The sequence below is a fragment of the Clarias gariepinus genome, chromosome 8 (assembly GCF_024256425.1).
Source record: "Clarias gariepinus isolate MV-2021 ecotype Netherlands chromosome 8, CGAR_prim_01v2, whole genome shotgun sequence".
Classification (NCBI taxonomy): domain Eukaryota; kingdom Metazoa; phylum Chordata; class Actinopteri; order Siluriformes; family Clariidae; genus Clarias; species Clarias gariepinus.
Window position 1 is genome coordinate 29,368,483 of NC_071107.1, and position 25,160 is coordinate 29,393,642.

At 41.8% G+C, this 25,160-nt stretch overlaps 1 protein-coding gene across 2 annotated transcripts in view; it reads right to left on the minus strand.

Moving 5' to 3' along the window:
* The window catches only part of LOC128528932 (glutamate--cysteine ligase catalytic subunit-like), a 57,445-nt gene that overhangs the window by 13,584 nt on the left and 18,701 nt on the right, over positions 1-25,160 (minus strand). For both annotated transcript variants that reach the window (XM_053502131.1, XM_053502130.1), the window contains 9 exons: positions 23,658-23,774; positions 23,414-23,552; positions 23,212-23,324; positions 23,002-23,094; positions 22,338-22,442; positions 22,151-22,249; positions 17,549-17,552; positions 17,077-17,165; positions 16,823-16,943 (listed from right to left, as the gene is read on the minus strand). In XM_053502131.1, coding sequence (XP_053358106.1) covers positions 16,823-16,943; positions 17,077-17,165; positions 17,549-17,552; positions 22,151-22,249; positions 22,338-22,442; positions 23,002-23,094; positions 23,212-23,324; positions 23,414-23,552; positions 23,658-23,774 — 880 coding nt within the window. The remainder of the gene's footprint in view (positions 1-16,822; positions 16,944-17,076; positions 17,166-17,548; positions 17,553-22,150; positions 22,250-22,337; positions 22,443-23,001; positions 23,095-23,211; positions 23,325-23,413; positions 23,553-23,657; positions 23,775-25,160) is intronic.

The following is a 25,160-nucleotide window of genomic DNA, read 5'->3' on the forward strand; positions in this document are numbered from 1 at the left end:
TTTATGCATTTCTACAGTTTTTTTTATAGTCCACTACAAAGTTAACTTGTAATTAACTGGTTTTACTTATGCATACGTCATTTTATTATACAAAATTACATTATTTTAGCTGTTTATATCTTATTAACTGAATATATCAGTGTATTTTTCAAACTATATATATATATATATATATATATATATATATATATATATACACACAGTATATATATATATATATATATATATATATATATATATATATACCGTATATATCATATACTACATTTCATTTAAGGTTTAAAATGTCAAAATTAAAGATTATTAAACTCTATATGTGGCTTTTGCATTTTTAAAAGTTTCTTTTTATACATAAATAATACCCTGATTTATGTTTTTTTTAAATAGTTATAAGCAAAATATCAAATTTAAGAAGTGGTTAGGTTCTATCCGATTAATCGATTAATCGATTAATCGAAAACATAATTGCCCAACTAAATGATTATCAAAATAATCGTTAGTTGCAGCCCTATTTAAAACTAATTAACAAGACCGAGCAGACCTACATGAAAGGTGAGAAGAGGGATAACAGTAACTGAGCGCGCTGTCGCATTGTTTAGACTGTACAACGCGTTTATCAGCCTTTTGATCAAAATGCTGCCTTTTGTAAAGTAAAAGTAATGAAATAATATTTACTTAATATGACTATATTACTTAATATGGCATATTCACGAATCAGGACATTCACATAGTTAACACAATCAGATAGCCTACTATCAGGAAATTAAATTAATTTCAAGACCATTTAAACCGAGGCATTGCCAAGTCTTTCATTGTTTTGTCCCTGTTCAGAAATAAAAAAAACTATATAAGAAACTTATTAGGAATTTTAAAGCAAGATTTTGGGCATCTCAGTTCATCATTATAAAAATAATATGAAGCACATATACACAAATTCATCATGAAAGATCTGCTGTAAAACAAAATAAAATTTATGTTTGCTTCAGCATTGAAAAAAATATTGTTTTAGGTTAACTAATTATACACAATTCTTTGTTGTACTTGATTTGGCTTTAAGATAAAGTCCTTTCACATGCCATTTGGCGGATATATAGTAAAGCACAACACATTTATTTAAATTTCTGAATGTTGCTTGCGGCAAGTCGTGGGAAATTGCGTGCATTCTTAATGGCCACAACTGTAAGTGAGCGCAATATGTGCTCTCTCAATGGTGGTACTCAGAGCATCCTCTTTTTGTGTGCAAAGAGTGTAGGTGCCCAAACTTACCTGACGGGGAGAACAATTATCGCTCACCATTCTGCTGTTACGCACAGCCTATAGAAAGGGAGGAAAACCCCAGAACGGTGGGTAGATCTGTTTGGAATATACACTAAGGTGCATCTTCTATGCACACAGGTTTCACGATTTTAGAAAAGACTTTGCCAAGAAGGAAGGCGCAGCCTTGTTTGCGCATGCTCTGCCTCTAAAATAACTTCTGTTCCATGCCACAAGCCTCGTCTGCTCAGTTTGCCACGTTGTGACTCCAAGAACTCCACCTGCTCAAAACTACACCACGTGGCCCTAGGTGACCCTTTAGAGCCACTGAATCTCCAGTTCCCTTTCAAAAGCTACATTCGATGCTGCGTGAAAACGCTATGGGAACATCTCCGGTTGTGGAGCATGTGTGTATCAAACACGCCAAATTTTGGCCTATATAACCAAGGTCAGGTGACGTCATCTGATGGAGGTGCACCTGCAGGTTATAAATAGGAGTAAACCAGAAACATCCTCAGATCTTTTTGTCTTCAGGACTACATTGTGTTTGCGTGTGTGCGTGCAAGCGAGTTTAAAAGTGTTAACTTACCGATATGGCGGAGTTTGATATGAGATGCGTGCCTCTGAGCTTGCTTGCATGCTTTGTGCGCGCATTACTGGGGTTCACGTGCAGATCTGGCAGACGCGCAAGAGACGAAATTCCCCCTTTCTCTCGTGCTCTCGCCGGATCAGGAAGTTTTTCCGTCCACTTCTTAAGCGGAATTACTGTAGGTGGTAACGCTTGCGATTGGGCGATTGCATATCGACTGACTGCAGAAGCGAGATTCCCCCAAGTGCTCAAAATTAGATGACAGGTTTTTGTCGGGTGACCGGAGGGAGGGGGCTCAACAATGCTCTCTCCCCTTCTTTGGCGACCTCCTTGACAGGTTATCTCGTTCATGAAATAATCCTTATTCATCCTGTGTTTTCGTGCCATCGACTTCAATTTATTTGAATATCGTTGATGCAAAGGCATGGGTTTATATGATGATGCCCCACATAGAAGAGACGTTTGCGGGCTATCTCTCTCCTTGGACAATATCTTCCCTGAAAAAGCCCACACTCCAAACCAAGTTGTTAAACTTGCCACTTCCGTTAAACTGGAAAATGCACATCTGCTGACTCTGGAATTGCAGACTTTGCTGGGCAAAGGGGCCATAGAACATGTTCCCCTACCAGACAGAGAGTTAAGCTACTACAGTCGGTATTTCTTGGTTTCGAAGAAAGACGGGGTCTGCGTCCAATTTTAGATCTTCACGGGCTGAACCGCTGCCTCAGAAAATACAGGTTCAAAATGTTGACTGTCAAAATGAATGTTTCTCAAATCCAACCAGAGGATTGGTTTGTGACAATTGACCTAAAGGAAATATTGCCACAGCACATGAAGTTTCAGAGGTTCGCTTTCGGGGACGAAGCTTACCAGTATCGGGTATTTGGTCTGGCTCTGTCACTCCGCACATATACAAAATGCATGGATGCAGTCCTGGCTCCTTTACGACTCCAGGGCATCTGTATTTGGAATTACGTAGATGACTGGCTGATACTGATTCTAAACGCAACATAACTGGGTGTCTCATGGGATTCGATCGCAATGCGGGCACAGCTGTCTCCCCCTCATGTCGAATCTATTCTCAACACCCTGAAGGAAATCAAGCTAGGCCAGAAAGTGACTGTTCAACACTTTCATAGATCTTCAGGCCTCATTGCAGCTGCGTCCACGGTGATACCTTTGGCGTCGCAAGACGCTTAAGACAGACACTTTCCTCCCGGGCTGGGGTGCGGTCTTGGTCATCTTCTTGCGTGGCACATCAATTGCCTCAAAATTATGGCAATTGAATGCCTACCATGCCCAGGTTCCTGTCCCTCAGTGCGATTTACATTCCGGGGCATATAAATGTAAGAGCAGACTTGCTGTCCAGACAAGCTGTGACACATGAATTTAAAAACTCCACGCCAAAGTAGACAAATCTGAAAGATATTTTTTTTGTAGCAAAGGTGGTGTCATGCACACTCGGAACGCGACCGGCACTAGGACCCGGAAGTTAAGCGGTCGCAAACCAGGAAGTATAAAAGAGGTAAACAAACCATAGCACCTCGCTCAGTCATTGAGTTTCGCCGATGCCACGTCAGAATCCGTCACCTAACTGTGAGTACTCACCCTTTTGGTTTCAATTCCTGATCGAGTGTGTATCTATAGGACGCGGGTTAGATTGTGTCTTTCCCTTACTCCCCATCTGTGAGAGCCCTTAGACTAAAAGCGTGATTATCCTGCCTACTCGTGTTTCATCCGCGTTTGGGTTTACCATTCACGCTACAAAGGGCTAACCGCTAAAGCTACGTCTTCTGGTCATCTCAGGTTAGTTCTTGACAGAATGACTGAGCCTTCCGCGGTGAACCCAGCGGATTACGCGCACCTCTGCGATGTGGTTGATCAGCACGCCAAGCTCATCAACACGCTAACCGGGGAGATCGCTAATCTGCGCCGGGACCTCCAAGACGTCGCGACCATGCGCCGCGAGGTCGCGGAGCTCCGGCGGGAGAACGCGGATCTCCGGGCGGCTGTGGATAGCGCGGCTAGCCGGTCTCCCGTCGCGGCGGCCGCGGCGCCGCCCCCACCCCCCCCCCCCCCCCCCTCCTTCTGATGTATTTTTTCTAACAGCGCTTGATCTGGTGTTTGAGTTCAATGCCACCAGGTACTCCACCGATCGGCTACGCATCGCGCTTCTGGTCTCGTTGCTATCCGGGCAGGCAGCTGAGTGGGCCACGGCAGTTCTCCGGGCGGATTCAGACACCGCGCACTCATATAATCCGAAAACAACGTGGGCTTTATTGATAATTGGAAGACCTTTGAGGGCAAAGCTGGCCTGTTAGGGCGGGACGGTGTCCATCCCACTCGGGAAGGTGCTGCTCTCATTTCTTGTAGTATAGCTCATAGTCTTAGAAAAGGCCTAGTTAATCGGTGACAATCCAGAGCCCAGGCCAGGGAGCAGACAGACAGGCTAACCCAACCGTCTGCTAGCTGCATAGAGTCGTCACTCAGGGTTCACTCTATTGAGACTGTGTCTGTTCCCCGAGCTAAAATCAAATTTAGAAAGACTCAGAAAGTCTGTTTTAGTAATTTAATTAGCATAAAGACCACAAACTTGGATCAGACTGAATGCGCAGCCGGCACCTCTGATCTGAAGCTAGGACTGTTAAATATTAGATCTCTCGCATCTAAAGCAGTTATAGTTAATGAAATTATCACAGATCAGGAGTTTGATATACTCTGTTTAACAGAAACCTGGATTAAACAGGACGAGTATGTAGCTCTAAATGAAGCTAGTCCTCCTGGATACAGCTACATACACCAGCCTCGGTTAACTGGTAGAGGAGGAGGCGTCGCAGTTATTCACAATGATAATTTGACTATTGTACAAAAACACGGACACAAATTTAATTCATTTAAAATCTCAGAAATATTGCCAGAATAAGAAATTTATTGTCGCTAAACGACGCAGAAAAACTAGTTCATGCTTTTATCACCTCTAGGTTGGACTATTGTAATTCATTTAAAATTCTTTATAGTAACATAAGTGTATTTAACTATATTAAGTCAGCTCAGTCGATCCCGCTAATTGTCATTTACAGACCTCCAGGGCCGTACTCGGAATTTCTTAGTGAATTTGCAGATTTCCTCTCAAACCTAGTCATTTCTGTAGACAAAGTGTTAATTGCTGGAGATTTTAATATTCATTTTGAAAACCCAGAAGACCCTCTGAGAACTGCATTTATGTCTATACTGGACTCGGTAGGAGTAAATCAGTGTGTAGTAGGACCCACTCATAAAGCAGGTCACACTTTAGATTTAATAATATTATTTGGATTAAGTATAAGAAATTTATTCACAATACCACTATCTGAAGTTATCTCAGATCACTATCTTGTCTCATTGCAAGTGTGTCACAATAATAATGTACACACAAAACTAGAGAAAAAACAGCTTACTAAAATTGAGCAATGTGTGCAGGACATAAGAAATTGGATGCTAATTAACTTCCTTCTGCTAAATCCGGATAAGACAGAAGTTCTAGTCATAGGACCGCAAAAACTAGTTCATGCTTTTATCACCTCTAGGTTGGACTATTGTAATGCCTTACTGTCTGGTTGTTCAGCTAGATGCATAAATAAGCTTCAGCTAGTCCAGAATGCAGCAGCGAGAGTCCTCACCAGAACCAGAAGATATGAGCACATCACCCCTATCTTATCTTCACTCCATTGGCTCCCTGTGAAATTTCGCATTGATTTTAAAATACTACTCTTGACATATAAAGCATTAAATGGTATCGCGCCGCAGTACCTGAGCAAACTGCTAGTGTCTTACGATCCGCCACGCCTACTTCGATCAAAGGATGCAGGCTGCTTGTCAGTACCGCGTATTATGAAAAATACAGCTGGGGGCAGAGCTTTTTCTTACAAAGCCCCAAAGTTATGGAATAGTCTTCCAAATAGTGTTCGGGACTCAGACACAGTCTCAGTGTTTAAGTCCAGGCTAAAAACCTATTTATTTAGCCGAGCATTTTTATAAATAGATTTGCCATAGGTAAAGGAGCAGATCTGGGGGACTCATGGACGTAGAGTATTATGGTGAACTGGTATGTTTGGATGCTGTCTTCCTCACTCTCATTGATCACTCAGGTTTGCTGACGGTGAGGTGATTGTTTGCTTTACATGTCAGGAAGCCCTCATGTTTGTGTTTCCTTTTGGCTCTCCCTTTTAGTTATGCTGTCATAGTTAGTCCTGCCGGAGTCTCTGCTTGCATTCTACAGTTAATATACATTCACATTATACATTGTGTGACTGTGACCATACCTAACTGCCATCTCTCCTCTTCTTCTCTTCCCCCCCTCTTTCTTTTTCCTCTCTCCTCCTGTCCCCCCCTTTCACTCTTTCTCTCTCTCTCTGTCGAGCTACACATGTCGTTCCTGAGCTGCCAGTGATCCAGACTCCCTCTGCCCTCCGGACCTGTCTGACCCATCCTGGTGCCCCGCTTCTGGCTGAAGATCTCGTCACATGGATGCCCCGTGTGTCTCTCTGGGATGCGTCTGGTGTCTGGGAATGATTCTCTCTACCTAGAAAATGGTTCTGGCCTTGACTGGTGTTGGCAACTGTTTCTCTGGGGACTTGACAGTTCGATAGTTCATAACTGGAACTTCTTACAGATGGAGCCACGCCAAATAGCCGCGGAAGTGTGAATTGCGTACGAATGGCGTACGGCTGCCTTATGCACGCCGTATTCCCCCCTCCTTTTTCTTCGAGAAAGGCGTGTCAAGATTTCACAGTAAACACGCCCATTCAAGCCCTATTTATGCATTTACCTGGTTCCACCACTAGATGGCGCTTCGTTCTCAAGGACCCGTTAACACAAGCCAGCAATTTAGTTGCGCTGAGTTGCAATCACGTGATTTTAACAACCCACCCCCACCGAACTGACGCTGCCAAACTGCACTAGAGAGGAAGATGGCGGCTTAATGGACTATTCGCGGTAAGTGGTGTTTTTATTTATAAAATTTGTTTGGGATTAGTTTACAGTTTATTTTCCAGTTTAGTTTTTTTACCGGCCGTTTTGAAAATCACTGGCAGCACCAGCAGCGGTCAGATGTGACTTTAGATAACTTAATGATCTGTTTACCAGGTCTGGAGTTAACATTACAGCTTACTGTCAGTGTCACAAACTCACAATGTCACTCCTCTTTAACTAAAAAAGACACTAAAGCTTCGAAAATACTATTAATGTCCCCAATACAAAAGCTGCACTACCGGATGAAGAGTGTTTGTGCTCTATAAAAATGCCTTTAGAATCTGACCCCGTGTTGTCTGGATTAATTCAGCATTTATTTATTCTTTGGGTAAGAGTTAATCTGCAGGTTAGTTCTGTGAATATTATGTGATGCAGTTCATGAAGGACACAAGCTGAGGATAGATGTACAGGAGCTCGCGAGCTAAACGCTCATAACCGGGTTTATATTTTTCTCAATTTGGCCGTGATTTTGCGCGGTAGCGCGAGCGCTTAGTTACCGAGATGGATAAAACTCTGAAGTGTTTATCAGTTGAAGAGGGGGAGGTGGTGGGGGAAGTGTGTGAGGAGGTGTGGGGGGCTTCAGTACTGGGTAAGTTATAGTTTGGCTTCAGAGATGAACTAATATATACGAGTGTTATATCGCCTAACTTATTTGTATGAAAAGCGCATTTTAATTTAATGCAGACGATAATACAGACAGACCGGGGTTAACACTAACAAAGTTCAATGGTTATCCCAGTTTATTTACATTCCAGAATTCCCCAAAACAGTATTTTACACACTCTGTGGTGTAGGTTTACTAATATCTTTTATATTTATTACTACTAGATATTCTGTAAAGTTTATTTATCTCTGTCTTCACTAAATTCTCCTGTTGTCTTTAATCAGGGCTCCGCTGTGGAGGATTGGGGGGTCAGACGGATGACGGTTGGCCTTTTGGAGCTACTGGAGGAGCCTGAACAAGCTGTTAAAGGGAGCTGTAGGAGGGATGACGTTACAGTGCAACAGCTTTAGAATGATGTTTGGTCAGGTCTACTGTATATTCTGAACATATAATTGCAAAACGTCTAATACTTTAGGGGGGAAACAAAGAATTAAACAGTTCCATCTTTAATATTTTTAAAAAATGATATTTTAATATAAAAGAACCAGATAGAGACTGATAAGCAGCTGGTGTTATCCGGGTATTTTAATGACCTTTAAGCAAAAATTAAACATGTTTTCACCTGTTTTATACAAATGATTTGTTTTTACTTTTACTTTTGACTAGTTTTGAAAGAATAAATTTTATTTTTAAAGTCATGTGTGCGTGTTTTAATTGTCGGGGGATTGTTTGTGTATTTAAAAATACATTTACTTAAACCAACAACTTCAATGTGCAAAAAATGGGACCCGACGTTGTTTTAAATAGTCAAAGAGTTGGGCTAATAATAATGATAATAATTATTATCATTATTATTACTGGTTATAGAAACGAATGAAAACAACAGTTAAACACTTGATCATATGTATCTGTGCTAGTTTGTGTTTGTGACTATGTGACCCATAATCTTTTTTTTTCTCAGTATAATGTTTTGGGGGGTTTTAAGAATCCATTAAAAGAGCAAAGACAAACTTGGAAGGTAAGAAACCTCAGTGGAGAATACTGACTATGACATGGTGCTAATTGCTCTGTGTGTGTGTGTGTGTGTGTTTTTGGCGGGGGGAGGGGTACTTCAGACTTACTTGTCTGTGCGCAAAATGTTTGTGTTAAACCAACGGAGAAATGCAGGAGCGCGCGCACACACACACACCTCTCATCCACAACCGCTTTAACTGTTGTCTTGTAAATCGTTGATTAAACCTAAGAACACAGCTGTTCAGCATCAGTCCTAAACACAAGCGCAGGGTCTGTTTTTGTCCTTAATTAAAAGACACCAATATGTTAATTTACACAATGATAACATGTTGTTTATGTTTAATGTTTATTTTGCGGGAAAAGGTAATAAGCAATATTTAAAATAAAACAAACCAGGAAGTAAGTGTTTCATACATTAAGGTGCTGTGTATAACCAAGTGCTCCAACAGACATAGCAACAGTGTGTGCGCTGTGGGGGATTGGAAGGTGAACGAATATAATCATTTGCAAGACAAAAGACGTTCAGAGGTGTGTTATACCCCCCCGCCACGGATTGCCGCCCATTACGCAATCGCTATCTTCAAAGAAAAGCCGCCGCCCCTTTTCATTCAAACGCGTTAGCGAGTGTTTTTCTTTCCCTACGCTCGGTTTTGTGAACACAGTTGCGTTCAGTAACACGGTGGAACCAATTACATAAACAGCAGCAACAACAACCATTATGATCACACTTTGTTGAATTTATATTGCTTAAATATTTCGCAGCTCTGTCATCTTTGCATTGCTACGTGTTTATTTACTTCCTATTTGCACGTATAATGCACTCTAAAATCGACACTATCAAACTTGGAATTTATATAATATTTAATCAAACATCATGTTATTAAAAGTAACGAATTTGTCACTACTCTTCTCTCATGCAGCACGGCTAAAAAGATAATACAAATTATACCAAAGTGCTGCAGGTTTGGTGTCTGTGAGCTTTTCCTAATCAGAGTTACACGGGGAGCATTTTGCACAGAGGGGAGTTCACTTCTGTTCTCTTCATCCTAGCTTAATTTCATTTCATGAAATAATAGTAAGTTTTGTAAAGTTTGAGTTCATCTCCCCAGCCAGTGTTGTGTATGGACAGGGTAGCATCATGGCAGGATTGATGTCATTTTTATTATCTTTTTAGCCGTGCTGCGTAAGAGAAGAGTAGTGACGAATTCGTTACTTTCGTTACTAGACTATTTTGTCTGCAAGTGAAATACATCGCTACGTTAATAATTTACACCACGATAACATTACTGCAGAAGGATCTAGAGACGTGACTTTGAGACGTTCACAGTATATTCGAACCGTAGACAGAGTTTATTCTGCATAACATTACAAAACAGCCATGTCCAATAAAACAGTGCATCTTTAATAAGCCACATTGGTTTCGAGTCAGTAGTAAAATTAACGAAAGACTGAGAAGCCCTGTAATATATATATATTTTTTTTTAATCTTCAAATTAACGTTTCAGAGTAGCCTATATAATTTGTCTTGTCATCTGTTTAAAGCGTTGGCTGATTTTGTGATTGAGACCCATGGGTTACATTGAAATATTTTATTAGTAGTAGTAAGCCAGTCTTTAGTAACCTTGAATAAATCACAATATAAGCCCTCTCCCGCGCGCACGCTCTCTCTCTCTCTCTCTCTCTCACACACACACACACACACACACACACACACACGTACACACAAACAAATAAAACATGAAATCGCGTAAAACCAAATGAAACTATGGCAAAAATATATAAGCAGTAAAAATTACAGTAGTATCCTGTAGGTGATCCCTGTCCTGATAACAGGCGCTGACCCTCTGGACCTGTTTAGTTCTGTTAGTATTGTGTTCAAATGTGAATGTTTATGGGGATTTAATCTGTCTGTATTTACTGTAGTGATAAGTGATTAATGTCCCATCAGATCTTTAATGGGAAACGTTATACTGGTTAAATGACTAAAGACATACTGATCCGTATGGACAGATATTTGTTTCATATATTATGCGTTATTAATCGATTTGTTTTGCCAATTTTTGACTATCAGCGAAAAAAAAACATTAGCGAAAACATAAAAAATATAACGAAAACAAACCCAAGCAGAAGTTAAATTTTAAGCTTTACTTTGCAGTAAAATATTATCTACCAGTGTATTAAACGGAAATAGATAAAATACACTGTAATGTAAAATACTGTACATAGCCCGCATTTGTATTCCGTACCTACAACGACTGGTATAGATAAATTACAGATGTTACCGTGTCTTTAAGTATTATTAAGGATGTCGTGAAAAATATTGCAATAAGTAGTTTTATTAATTAATTTAATCATTAATTAAAAATAGCATAAGCATCATGGATTGTGTATTGAGGGATTTAAATCTGTTTTATGAATCGTTTTTTATCCCTCTTTTTTACCACATGATCTATTTATGAAACTATGTTGACGTAAGTTATGTTATATATATATATATATATTAAATATAGTAACCGGCTGCTTGGACACTGCAGTTAACTGAAGCAGTCAATGCTCCATCTGGCGGAATTATACAGCATTGCAACCATCTTTTTAGAAAGCGCATGGGGGCGTTTATGGGGCGGGGCATCGTTAACTACGTCATCGCGGGGGATCACATTCCGTGCACGGATCGATCATGGTCCTGTCACGGTCCTGTCATGGACCTATCATGCTCCAAGCGGCTGTTTGACGTGGCTCCCACTGTACAAGTCTACCTGGGTCTTCAATAACTACCTGGACTCCATATTAACATCAATTAACATCAGCTATTATAGCTGAACTGCCTCCCACCCTACACACTGTATAAATGCAGATCATTTACTGCTTTCTGTTTCACCCAAATGAGGATGGGTTCCCTGTTGAGTCTGGTTCCTCTCAAGGTTTCTTCCTATTACCATCTCAGGGAGTTTTTCCTTGCCACTGTCGCCCTCGGCTTGCTCACCAGGGACAAACTGACCATTTTGATTCATACAAATTCACATTTCATACAAACCTAAATAATTCTTTTGACTATGTAAAGCTGCTTTGCGGCAATGAAAATTGCTAAAAGCGCTATATAAATAAAATTGAATTGAATTGAATTGAATATAATGAGTTCACCCGCCAACTCAGACTCACATTCGAACACCCAGCGGGCGAGGTGGAGACCGACACCAAGCTCTACCATCTGCGGCAGGGAGGATCGTCCGTGAGCCGGTATGCTGCTACGTTCCGGACCCTCGCTGTGCAGACCGACTGGGGAGATGCCGCGCTCCGGACATCCTTCTACGAGGGACTGGCTCCACGTATCAAAGACGAGCTCGCCGGGCGAGAGCTTCCTGCTACCCTGGAGGGGATGATCCAGCTCTCCCTCCGTATCGATCAACGCATCCTCTCTCGCCCGAAGCCAGCCCCTAGGACCCTGCCGTCTGCACCCACCTTCTCCTACACCACACCACGACCACCTACTGCTCTCACCACCTCCACTACTGGACCTGTCGGATCTCCACCTCCTGCCGTGGTTGACACCGGAGCCGGGGAACCCATGCAATTAGGACGCGCCTCCCTGACCGTGGCGGAACACGAACGGTCGAGAGGGGCTGTGTGCCTACTGTGGGTCGGCGGCGCACCACCGAGCTATTTGTCCGATTCGCCCGGGAAACGCGCAGCCCCGGTGAGTGGAAGGAGAGACTCACCGGGCCCCCTCCACCTCTCCTCCACAATCGACGCCACCATCTCACGTTTCACGGTTCAGGTAAACCTCCAAATTGGCCACAAACGAGTTCGAAGCACCGCGTTCATCGACTCCAGTGCCGCAGGTAACTTCTGACTCTAATTATGCCAAAGATTTGGGGGTGAGGACTGAGGCGTTATCCCAGCCGGTAAAAATCACTTCGGTCGACGGTCGGCCCTTATCATCCAGCCCTATCACCCATCAGACCCAACCCATCACGCTCGCCATAGACCAACACCAGGAGCAGATCCAATTCCACCTTACAACCATCTCATCACCGCCCATCATCCTCGGCTATCCCTGGCTGTTACAGCATGACCCGATCATTTCGTGGACCCGGAACCGGATTCTCCAGTGGGGGCCGACCTGCACCGAACTCTGCCTACAGGCACGGACTGGGACGTGTTCCAGGGAGTCCGAGGCCCCCGACGTCGCCACCAACGCCATCCCTATCGCCTATCGAGACTTGGCTGAAGTTTTTTGTAAGAAACGAGCTACCCATCTCCCGCCTCATCGCCCTTACGACCTGGCGATAGAACTTCAGCCGGGCTCCGTCCCTCCCCGCGGCCATCTCTACTCGTTATCCACCTCGGAGACGCAGGCGATGGAGGAAAACGTCACCAACGCCCTCCGTCAGGGAACCATCCGGCCCTCCACCTCGCCTGCCGACGCGGGGTTCTTCTTCGTCAAGAAGAAAGGGGGCGAACTTCGCCCATGTGTCGACTATCGGGGGCTAAACAACATCACCATTAAGAACAGACATCCACTACCACTCACCAACTCAGCCCTGGACGCCCTCTCTGGTGCCACCGTATTCACCAAGTTGGACCTCCGGAGCGCCTACAACTTGGTGCGCATCAGAGAGGGTGATGAGTGGAAGACGGCATTCATCACACCCACCGGACATTATGAGAGCCTGGTCATACCATTTGGACTCTGCAACGCACCCTCGGCCTTCCAACAATTCATAAATGACGTCCTCCGAGACATGCTGGGCCGATGGGTGTTCGTCTACCTGGACGACATCCTCATCTACTCCCGCCACCTGGAAGAACATATCTAACACGTACGTGCTGTTTTAAAGAGATTGCTCGCTTACCAACTGTACTGCAAGCTGGAAAAATGTGCTTTTCACCAGCACTCCACCACGTTCCTGGGTTTTGTCATCTCGCCCCAGGGTGTGGCCATGGACCTGCAGAAGCTAGAAGCTGTACGTCACTGGCCCCTACCCAGGACACTCAAACAGCTTCAGCGGTTTCTCGGGTTTGCGAACTTCTATCGTCGCTTTATCCGGGGCTACAGTACAGTTGCAGCACCATTGACCACATTGACCAGGCCCTCACCTCACCCATTTCAGCTCAATCCTACCGCCATCTCAGCCTTCAAGGAACTCTGTCATCGCTTCACCACCGCCCCGATTCTTCTTCATCCGGATGCCAATAAACCCTTCGTTGTGGAGGTGGACGCGTCGGATGTGGGCGCCGGCGCGGTTCTCTCCCAGCGAGGTCCAGACCAGAAACTGCACCCTTGCAGTTTCTTCTCCAAAAATTTTACCCCACTCAACAGCGATACGGGGTAGGGGACCGCGAGCTGTTGGGCATAAAGTGGGCTTTGGAGGAATGGCGTCACTGGCTCCAGGGCGCCAGTGAGCCATTCATCGTCTGGACCAATCACCAAAACCTGATCACCATCAAGAACCTCAAGCAGCTCAATCCACGACAGGCACGGTGGGCACTATTTTTCGAACAATATAATTTCCATCTTTCTTACCGTCCGGGGTCAAAGAACACCAAAGCCGACGCCCTATCACGCCAGTATGAGGACGATCTCCCCCGGGCGGAACCCGTGCCTGTCATCCACCCATCCCGAATCCTCGCACCCCTCCACTGGGATTTGGAGACCAGGGTCCGCCAGGCACAGGCGGCGGAGACCGAACCGGCAGGTGTGCCGCCTGGACGACTCTACGTACCCCAACAGCTGCGAGCGGAGGTTCTCCAATGGGGGCATTCGTCCACCATCGCCGGACCTTCTGGGGCGCGACGAACCCTATCATTTATTCAACGAGCGTTCTGGTGGCCCTCCTTGAGGAGAGACGTCCTCGAGTTCGTTCAGGCGTGCCCGGTGTGCGCCAGGGCAAAAGACACAAACCAACCAACTCCAGGAGAACTCCAACCACTCCCAGTTCCTCGACGGCCCTGGACGCACATCGCCCTAGATTTCATCACGGGCCTGCCGGTTTCAGAGGGTAAGGACACCATTTTAACCATCGTTGATCGGTTCTCCAAGGCCGTGCACCTGGTGGCCCTAGCCGGACTCCCATCAGCTAAAGACACCGCGGAATTGATGTTGGAACACGTAGTCCGACTGCATGGGTTCCCAAAGGACATCGTCTCGGACAGAGGGCCCCAGTTCACAGCCCGGTTCTGGAAGGCCTTCTGCCGTCTGATCAATTCCACCTGTAGTCTGTCATCCGGTTACCACCCCCAGACTAATGGTCAGACGGAACGGACCAACCAACAACTGGAGCGCTACCTGAGATGTTTCGTGTCCGATTGCCAGCGCTCCTGGGCCCGCTACCTCAAATGGGCCGAACTGTCCCACAACCTTCACGTCTCCTCAGCCACCAACCTAAGCCCATTTGAGGTGTGCCATGGTTTCCATCCTCCCATGTTCGACCATCAAGAACCGGAGGTTGACGTACCATCGGCCCAACAGTTGGTCCGTAGGTGTCGGCGGATATGGAATCAAGCGAATCGCGCCATCCAGCGAGCCAACACCAGCTACGTCGCCCAGCATCGCCGCCGACACCCGCCGGGACGGTTGTACCACGTAGGTGACAAGGTATGGTTATCAACTAAAAACCTCCATCTGCACACCGAATCAAGAAAACTATCACCAAGGTTCATCTGACCATACCGCATCACGTTACGGATTAACCCTGTCACCCACCGGCTCCAGCTGCCTGCGGTGCTCCGGATCCACCCAGTCTTCCATACATCACAGCTAAAACCCTTCATCACCTCACCTCTGGTTCCACCCACCCCCCCTGCTACTCCTCCCCGATTCATTGACGGCGGTCCCGCTTACACCGTGCGACGAATCCTCGATTCGCGACCTCGGGGCAGGGGCACCCAGTACCTGGTCGATTGGGAGGGCTACGGCCCCGAGGAGCGATCTTGGGTCCCAGCACGGTTCATCCTCGACCCTGAGCTCATCCGGGACTACCGTCACAGGGTATCCTCCACCTCAGGACCGTCTGGAGCCGGTCCTGGACAGGGGGGTACTGTCATGCACACTTGGAACGCAAACGGCACTAGGACCCGGAAGTTAAGCGAACCAGGAAGTATAAAAGAGCTAAACAAACCATAGCACCTCGCTCAGTCATAGAGTTTCGCCGATGCCACGTCGGAATCCTTCACCTAACTGTGAGTACTCACCCTTTTGGTTTCAATTCCTGATTGAGTGTGTATCTATAGGACGCGGGTTAGATTGTGTCTTTCCCTTACTTCCCATCTGTGAGAGTCCTTAGACTAAAAGCGTGATTATCCTGCCTACTCGTGTTTCATCCGCGTTTGGGTTTACCATTCACGCTACAAAGGGCTAACCGCTAAAGCTATGTCCCCTTTATTACTCTTTGTCTACCTCTGTGTCTGGATGCGATGGCCCATACGTGGGCCAGATTACGTCTTTATGCATTTTCCCCGATAGCTCTGCCGCTATTTTAGCTTGTCATGTTCTGACTGATGGGGTTTCTGTGGGAAAGCACCCTTTGGTTGCCACTTTTATTCGTGGAGCTAAACGGTTGAGGCCGCCCACTAGAGAAACAGTCCCTTCTTGAGACCTAGCAATTATGCTCGAAGGTCTGATTGACACCCCTTTCGAACCATAAGAGTCAGCGCCTGTCAGGCTTCTGACCCTTAACACTAGAAGCGCCGAGCACCAGTCATTTGACCGCTATGGGAAAGAAAAAAAATAATACTTCACACTCGATCAAATTCCACGACCCTCCTTTTATGACTTTTCCTAGATCTGTGAGCTTAATCACTCTGCATGTTTACATTTTCAAAACCACACCAGTAAAAGCCAGTATAAAGCTATTTTGTTCATATTTCTGTGAAATCGTTGGTATTGTTGGTATTCTCGTTCCAATAGCGTTTTCACGCAGCATTGAGTGTAGCTTTTAAAAGGGAACGTCTCGGGTTACTTTGCTGTAAGCCTCTTCCCTGAAAAAGTGAAAAACGAGATGCTGCGCTCCAATTCCGCATTGCTTGCGTGACTGGACATCCTTTCAGACAAAATTATCCTGAGGATGTTTCCGGTTCAATACTATTTATGACCTGCAGGTGCAGCGTTTTCACACAGCATTTCGTTCCCGCTTTTTCAGGGAACAGGGTTACAGCAAAGTAACCCGAGACGTTAGCATAGCTGAGTATGTTTTGCATTAAAGAAACAATGTTTTTTGAGCACCTGTTTATAAAGAACACTGCATGATTGTGGAAGTAGGTTTCTGTGTTTGTCCATACACAGGGCGTATAAAATGAAATATGATACAATATAATTGGCTTATTTAGTATATCAAATGTAATCATTTGCATACCTGATGCTCGCTTCCTAATAAGTTTCAAGTAGTTCAAGATGGTGCAGTGTGTGTCAACATCAACATCCATATTCTCCAGGTAGCAGTTTAGAATTGGTACAAGACCTGGGAACACTCCCTCCTGAAACAATGTTACAGTTAACTTTTACTTTAAATGAAAAAGACAAGTCATTGGCATCACTTTTTTACAGCTCAAAACATTTGTGATGGTTGGATGGCCCTTTAAAAAGAAAAATACATTTTAAGTATTTTACCTTCCCATTAATTATTGTGTTGATGCTCATCAGAGTGTACTCTCCATGATCTTCATTGGTTTCTACGCCATTTTGTGCAGATGCGGTGTCTAAGAAGAAATAAAAATTTTAAATAAAATGTATGTTTCTCTTGACTGTGCTCATCAACACTGGAAGTGCCACAGGCCTTGATGCAGAGGTGAAATATTTCTGCCAACGATGCCCCAAATACCAGAAAACAGCACCCCAGAAGCCAGCCACTGCCCCACAAATTTCACTGCCATTTAAGTGTATCAAAATGGATCTGGTTGGCTCGCTTCCAAAATCAATCAGTGCATGGCCATGGGTACTTCCTAGTCATAGTTAATTACACCATGTATCCAGATATACTTAGCACACACAGACTGACAACCTGGTGGAGGATTTTAATCAGATGCTCAAGAAGATGTTACGAAGAGTAATAGACAAGGAAGAATAACACTGGGACTGGGACTGTCCTTTATGTCCTCTCTGTGGTATGTAAGACGCTGTAAGCGTCCACTGGGTTACGCCTTTCAAACTCTTATTCAGAAGGACACCGTGCAATAGTGTTAATTTTGTCAGTTATTTTCAACTTTAGTCTTAGGCTTGGTCCTGGGACACTGTAAATGTCTATGTTATTTTATTATATTTAGTCAATCTTATTCTGTTTTTGTTTAGAAATAATTTATTGTTATTAAATTATTTGTTTATAAACAGCATATACTTTAAACTTACATTAATTTACAATATAAACAACACACGGCTGGACAATGGAATAAACTGTGTGGGTGCCAATAAGGTCAAACATTTATTTGTTATTTCTTTGACAATACTGCTGCTTTTTGTTGGAAACTGGCAAAGATAAAAAATGTGAAAAATAGTTTCTTAAACAATGACTTCAATCAATGTTGGGATCACAGTGTAAATGTGCCTGAGAGGCTGCGCTTTCAAAGAACTCAACTGCAGAACTGAACAGAGAACTGTAGATGGAAGGTTTTTCAAGTCACATGGGAGGTCTTCAAATGAGCAGGTAAGAATAGAACATCTTTTTTTTCATGTGACTGAAAAACCTTCCATCTACAGTTAAATATGTTATCATGTTATCTAGTTTAAATTAGTGTTTTAGCTACATAAATAAGACAGTAGGTTCTCTATTTAACCCCTTAAAATTTCATAGCTACTAGGCTATTTATTTAAATCCATTAATATAGACAAACATTGTTTAAATGTAATTAAACAAAGCGTCTTTTAATATCATTCTTTTTTTTTTGTTTCTATTCATTTAAAAAAAAAACTTTTTCTAAATTAAAGTACGATTTGGGACATTATTTAATACAGTACAATATTTATAACAAAAAAAGGATTTTTCTATCTCTGTAAATCACACTGCTATGCAGTTAAAACAAGAGCACTAAATGCTGTTTGTCACTATTTTTAATCATTTATGTGCATAACTCCATGGTAGTTAATGCCATATGCACTGTGCAATGTTTTATATAGACAGTTAGGTTTTTTATTGTTTTATAAAGTAAATTATAGGTTCATAAAGTATGTATTAAGGGCTTAATTTTCACCATAGGAAACAGCTGATGTGATTTGATCCCTCATGACATTTTGTAAACTGTATTTATGAGAAAGGACTGCACTGATGCAGATATAACAAGTTATCGAAAAACACACACTTCGCCTTAATCCTTGTTGGACTACCATCTGCTACAGCTGGGTAAGAAAAAAGCGTACGTTATATAATTTATTATATAAATATGTAAAAAAAAAGTGTATTGAACCATGCGTTTTAGCTTGCACTATACTCTTATCAAGCCAGTGCCGAAAATTGGTTCAGTGAAGTGAGGATGTTCCAGCCTAGACTCAGACCAGTATGATTGTCAAAAAAAGACCGTAAAAAGCCAGGGTAGCCAGAAGCCCTTTAAGCTCAAGCTTAAAGGGCTTCTGGCTACCCTGGCTTTTTACGGTCTTTTTTTGACAATCATACTGGTCTGAGTCTAGGTCTGAGTCTAGGTCTGAGTCTAGGTCTGAGTCCATTTTATCCACTATTTGTTTTGCTATTTTTTTTAATAAACAAATATAGGGCTGGATTGTGCAGTGTAGAGTGGGTGATTCTCATGAAATCTTGGTTTTAAAAATTTTATGCATGAAAATGAAATAAAATTTAAAAATCTCATTACCGCAACACTGAAAACAACCACACTGTTAGAAAAGAAAAGAAATTTGCATATTTTTAAAAATAGATTATTAATAGTCATGCACAATTACTTGAAATACTGAAATATTTATTTTTAATTTAACTGGTTTCTTTTTTTATTTTGAATTATTTCTCTCATTACCGCAACACCTTCCAAAATTTACAACAATGTTTTTTTTTTATATTTAATTGAAACCTGATATTTTTTTAAAACGATGTGACAAACCTGAAAGAACATAAATTATATATTCTGCATATGCGTTCAAAATCAAAGAACTATTTTTCTATTAATTAAATGAACTAAGGAACGTCTGTTAATGGTATATAGGTTTCGAAAATTAGGGTAATTATTTCGGTAATGATAATAATTATACTAGTATGAGATAATGCGGGAAAAAAACAGATAATCTTCACACAATCATGCATTTAAGTTGACATTCCCAAATTGTCCGTAGTGTGTGATTAAGTGTGTGAGTGTGTGTATGTGTGTGTGCCCTGCGATGTTTTGGCACCCTGTCCTGGGTGTACCAAAAAGAAAAAAATGAGAAAAGAACATGATCCATTTTAACATGGCATTAAAAGAAACAGGGACAAATACCACATTCTGATTTGTCAGAAATTGTCACATGTATATTAATTCTTAACAACCATGCTACACAACAGGTCTAGAATAAAAGCGAGGGAAGTGAAACAGTAAGAATACAGGGTGAAGTGGTGAAGAAGGTACAGGAGTTTAAGTACTTGGGGTCCAGGGTAATGGAGAGTGTGGGAAAGAGTTAATGAAGCAAGTGCAGGCAGGTTGGAATGGGTAGAAAAAGGTGTCGAAAGTTCTGTGTGAAAATATCAGCGAGAATCAAGAGGAAGATGTACAAGACAGTGGTGAGATTAAGCATGCTGTATGGTTTAGAGACTGTCACTGAGAAAGAGACAGGAGTCAAAGCTGTAGGTAGCAGAGCTAAAGATGTGTGACCTGGAGCTGCCAGGCAGGAGGCAAAGAGGAAGGCCAAAGAGAAGGTACTGTATATGGATGTAATAAATGAGGATATGAAGCTAGTGGGTGCAAGTGTTAAGAATGCGGAAGATGGGGATAGGTGGAGAGAAATGATGAAACTAACACTTTAGAGTGTTTTTTTTTTTTTTTTTTTTGCTAGGGTTCTTTCCTCAGGATGTTTTGCTAACTATAGAGAAGCCATTATGGCTTTACATTTTTTTTTCTCAGTACATTTACATTAAAGAAAACTGTGAATCTAACAATTTTCAAAATGTAGAAAACTTCCTGTTTCGGTAATGAGAATCAAAAAGTTGTGTTAACATTTTGACAATAGAATATGTAATATTTAACTGGAGAGATATAAAGAGATGATCTTACCTGGTAGCCATTTTGAAAAAACTGTCCCATGTGCTTCATTACTAATAATCAAACTTTATTTACATTCTGTATGTGTATTTAAACAGTCCTTAAAAAGTGTTGCAGAGGATGAGAACATTAGGCATGGACACATCGTTTTCCTACGGTTTTTTCATTATCACTATAAATGAATATTCAGCAATTTTTTTTCTGTCACCTAAATAATCTAGTAGAACATCCATTTATTTTTTTCCTCATTTTTGTTTTTGTTTTGTCTAAAATCTGTTTAGAACATAACACATTCAAATAGAGCTGGACACATTGCGGTAATGGGAATTTCAGCAGGAAATGCAGTAAAATAGAAAAATAATTCATTCTCATGTTGAAATTACACATTGTGCAAAGTAGAGAACAGTTTTGTCTTTATTCTGATCTTTTTTTAAATACTAAATTACATTGTATATTTAAAATCATCAGTGCTGTGGTGTTTTAATGGTTTCATGGAAATCATCCAACATAATTGAGAAATGCGACATAATTTAGAAAATCATTATTCCCATATTCCAGTAGTGGTAAAAATTTACCCTTCATAAAAGTAATGATAACTTATTTTCTACTTGAAATATCTGAAAACCTAAATACACCATGCCCTCTTCTCATTGTGCAGGACAAGCTCGAAGCTGTGAGGTGGGGTTGCTGCGACTGCAGGCTTATAGTCAGTGCACCTCACAAGGTACTAGCTTCTCACTCAACCAAAAAAGGAGGACACAGCTCATGTCCAGCTCCATTATGTCCAAAGGACAGGTGGAGCATCATAACACACAGAGGCTGTGAGGAGGTTATCAGTCACTGTTTGCATGTCATTCGTACACAATAAAAGGGTTGCACAACCTATTCTGGTGGGTAAGATGTTCCCAGGATACCACTTACGTTGTTTTCCTCTTCCTATAGATTCGTATTGCTCCGAGGGCTTCCCGACAAAGAAGAGGCCAGGCCTCAGCCTTGATTATTTACATTTGGGCATTTGGCAGACGCTCTTATCCAGAGCGACTTACATTTTTATCTCATTACACATCTGAGCAGTTGAGGGTTAAGGGCCTTGCTCAAGGGCCCAACTGTCGCAACTTGGTGGTTGTGGGGTTTGAACCTGGGATCTTCCGAACCGTAGTCCAATGCCTTAACTACTGAGCTACCCCTGGTACCTATCTTCTCAGCCTGCTTACTTTCTGCCTCACCTTGCTCAGCCGAGTTCATCGCTTCGCCTGACTACGGATGCCCTTAACGCAGGTACATCTTCTCCAGTCACCCACACCCCTTCTCAGCGAGACTGGACCTTCTCTGGACACTAAATGCACGTGTTCGAGTGTATTTATGTGTGTAAATTTCTCATACAAAGAAAACAAGAAAAATACAAGAGCACTTGGTTTTTGCATATTACTGCCTTCCGGGGTCTGTGTTCTAAGGTGCCCTAAGGTAAGAGCATTGCAATATATACAGTATATATTTTATATAGTATACAGTACATATAAAAATTCTGTACCTTTAAATATGTCCTTTCTGAAATAAAAAAGGCCTTCTTGCACTGCATTTCGTTTCTGTGCAACTTTTATGTTGTCGTCAACCTAAAAAAAAATATATATATATATTTAATATATATTTAAATGTTATGACCATAGTAATACAAAATTAGAAAAGCATGAAAAAACAAACCTTCGACAAGGGAATGAGGAAGTCTAACTTGTAAGAAAGCATTACCCGTGTAAGAAGAATGACAAACACAACATATGCAGCATTCTCAAAGTCAGTTAACTGAACCTGTGTGTGAAAGAAATGGTTCAAATATACATGTACATACTTAAGTTACAAATATCATCAACAATGTTTTTGTAGGGGGAGCTGAAAAGGGTGAGCAAAAACTAATCAAAAAATTTATTGATGAACATTTCTTTAATCTGTGTTCTGTGTTGCAGTAAGTGCAGAAAAAAATGGCAGAAAAGAAGAAAGAGGGGTGAGATGAAAATTATGAGAGAAAGAAAGAGAGAGAGCTGAGCAGCACAGAGAGAAATTTGTGTGTGTGTGTGTGTGTGTGTGTGTGTCTGTGTCTGTGAATGTGCAATAAAATCAATGAAAATAGTAGATAGAAAGGAAAAAAAAATTCTTTTGAAGGTGTCCCAAGCATGCCTTCAACCCCCTTATTTCCCACCGAACTGTCACAATGATGTGAAAGCTGTATGCACTGAGTGATGTTGATACCACCTTTGCATAACAACTGCAAGGCCTATTGACTGTAATGCATTTTTGGATTATATAAAATACCCTAAAATTTAACTAAGAACCAGTTGATATGTAGGGGGCATTTAGATTAGCCACTCACCTCCATGGGACGGAACTCTACTCTCCAACCTATGTCAGTATTTGGAGGAGGTGGTTTAAACCTCATGGTCTGCCAATTAGTTGATTGAATATTCTGGATAACAAGACAAAAATATGTTTTTAGAAATATGTCTGTTTTCAAAAGAAAACATAAAAAATTATTGTTAAATTATTAAATTGCAGTATAATTGACAAATCATGCACCAAGTACCTCAAAGTGTTCTGATTCATTCTCATCATCCAAATTAATCTTCTCCTGTAAAAGCAACAATGGGTCACGAATAAAGAGGTGGGCAATGTGCTGGGCCAGTAATCTGTCAATGCCTGCAACATAAATTCATATCAAAATATAGTACTTATTTTAGAAACAGAAATGCTTTATTATTTTACGTAAATCCCTGCTTTCCTTTTACCTGCATCAAGGAGCTGATTGTAGATATCATCATCTTTCGTCAATTCTATATCATTGTATTTTTCCCCCCTTAAAGAAAGGTAGCTGTCAATGGAATCCCATCTTGACTTGTGGATCCTGAACTTGTTGTTTTTCAAAGGCTGTAAGGCATGATCAAATAGGCCAAAATTATTTAAGGGATGTTGTTTACTACTGGAAAGAGTACTAGTATATAATTTTGTTTCATTTTCAACTGCTGCTCTGACCTCCAGCCCTCGTTCTTCCCGAGTCCGGTCATCCGCAGAGGCTGACATGACACCCCATTGGCAGTCGATATCTGATATGTAGCCATGATAGAAGGGAGAAGCAGCACTGAGGGCCATCTGCACATATTGTGACACCCTGTAAAGCTATAGCTCAATTGTAAAATGCTTATTTAAAGGGCAACCAAATAGTCAGACACACATTCCACTATACTCTGGTATAAATAATTAATTCATTTAATTAGTTTAAATTAACATAACATTTTAACTTTTTTATTTTAAAATTGCATGATTTTCACATTTAGTAAAGTTTTACATAGTTTATATGTCTCACAATTAAATTTTTATTTAATAAAAAAAACCTGCGACAAGAGAAAGAGGAAGTCTAACTTGTAAGATATTACAATGATAATTCCATATAGCATGGCTTTGGGTAGTGTTACTGACTCTTGGATGTGCAGACAGACTACCCAAAAACATAATGCCTCCAAGAATTGGAGGCTTCAATCAGAATAATCTAAATATTATTTTTATGGATCGCCTTTATCCCATTATAAATTTCTGTCATGAAGGAAGCAGGGAAATTTTTCATGAATGAAGCCGTAAACACTAACACTTACAGGTGACATCAAGCACAGTTTGGTTAAAGAAGGCCATTCATCCTGGCTAAAGTGCCAGAGCCCACTGCAGCCATTCCCATAAAAATTTAGCGAGTGGAACACCTGATTCTAGAAAATTGACAAATAACTTGGGGAATAGATCTGTTGTGGAAACTGTACACACTATAATTTATGAATGCCACTTTAACAATGCAGGCGCTATGATCATGAATACCTTGATTGTATCCGAGCACTAGTAAAATGCTCAGATAAATGCATTAGTGTAGCAGAGGATTATAAAGAAATAATGGTGATTTTTACTCTGAAATTGTGTTCTATTGTTCTGCACAATCAAAAGTCCTGGTTTGACTTGACCACCCCTCATACATGCTATGACTATTATACTCACTACATATAAACACAATCAAACAACCAGCATAGGCTTTGGGTTACGAAGTGCTTTCCACAGCAATCAGCACCAGACACCAGACCAGAAAGTGCAACTATTTGCTAGCTAAGATACTTTATGTAGGTTATATCTTTGTCACTCACTTGTAGATTTTACTTAAAATGTACTTCTTAAAATTTGTAAATTTTTTTAAAGATGTAAATTTACATTTTAATGAAAATGACTTGTTTCCCCAACAAGAAGTTTTCTTTTAAATCTAGGAGAGGCAGACAACGTTTAAATTATTTTCTAGCGATCAAACTATTACAGAAAAGCTTCATTAAAGTCATGGGGAGGATGCGAATACTAAAAATCATTTACTTAGTAAACAATGAATGTCACCCCCCCCCCCCGACACCCGCCCCCACCCGCACCCCCCCCCAAAGTTACTGTAGGCATGTTTAAATATTTTACTGCTTTGAGTGTTCATTTCACAATGTAAACTAACAGGTTCATAGT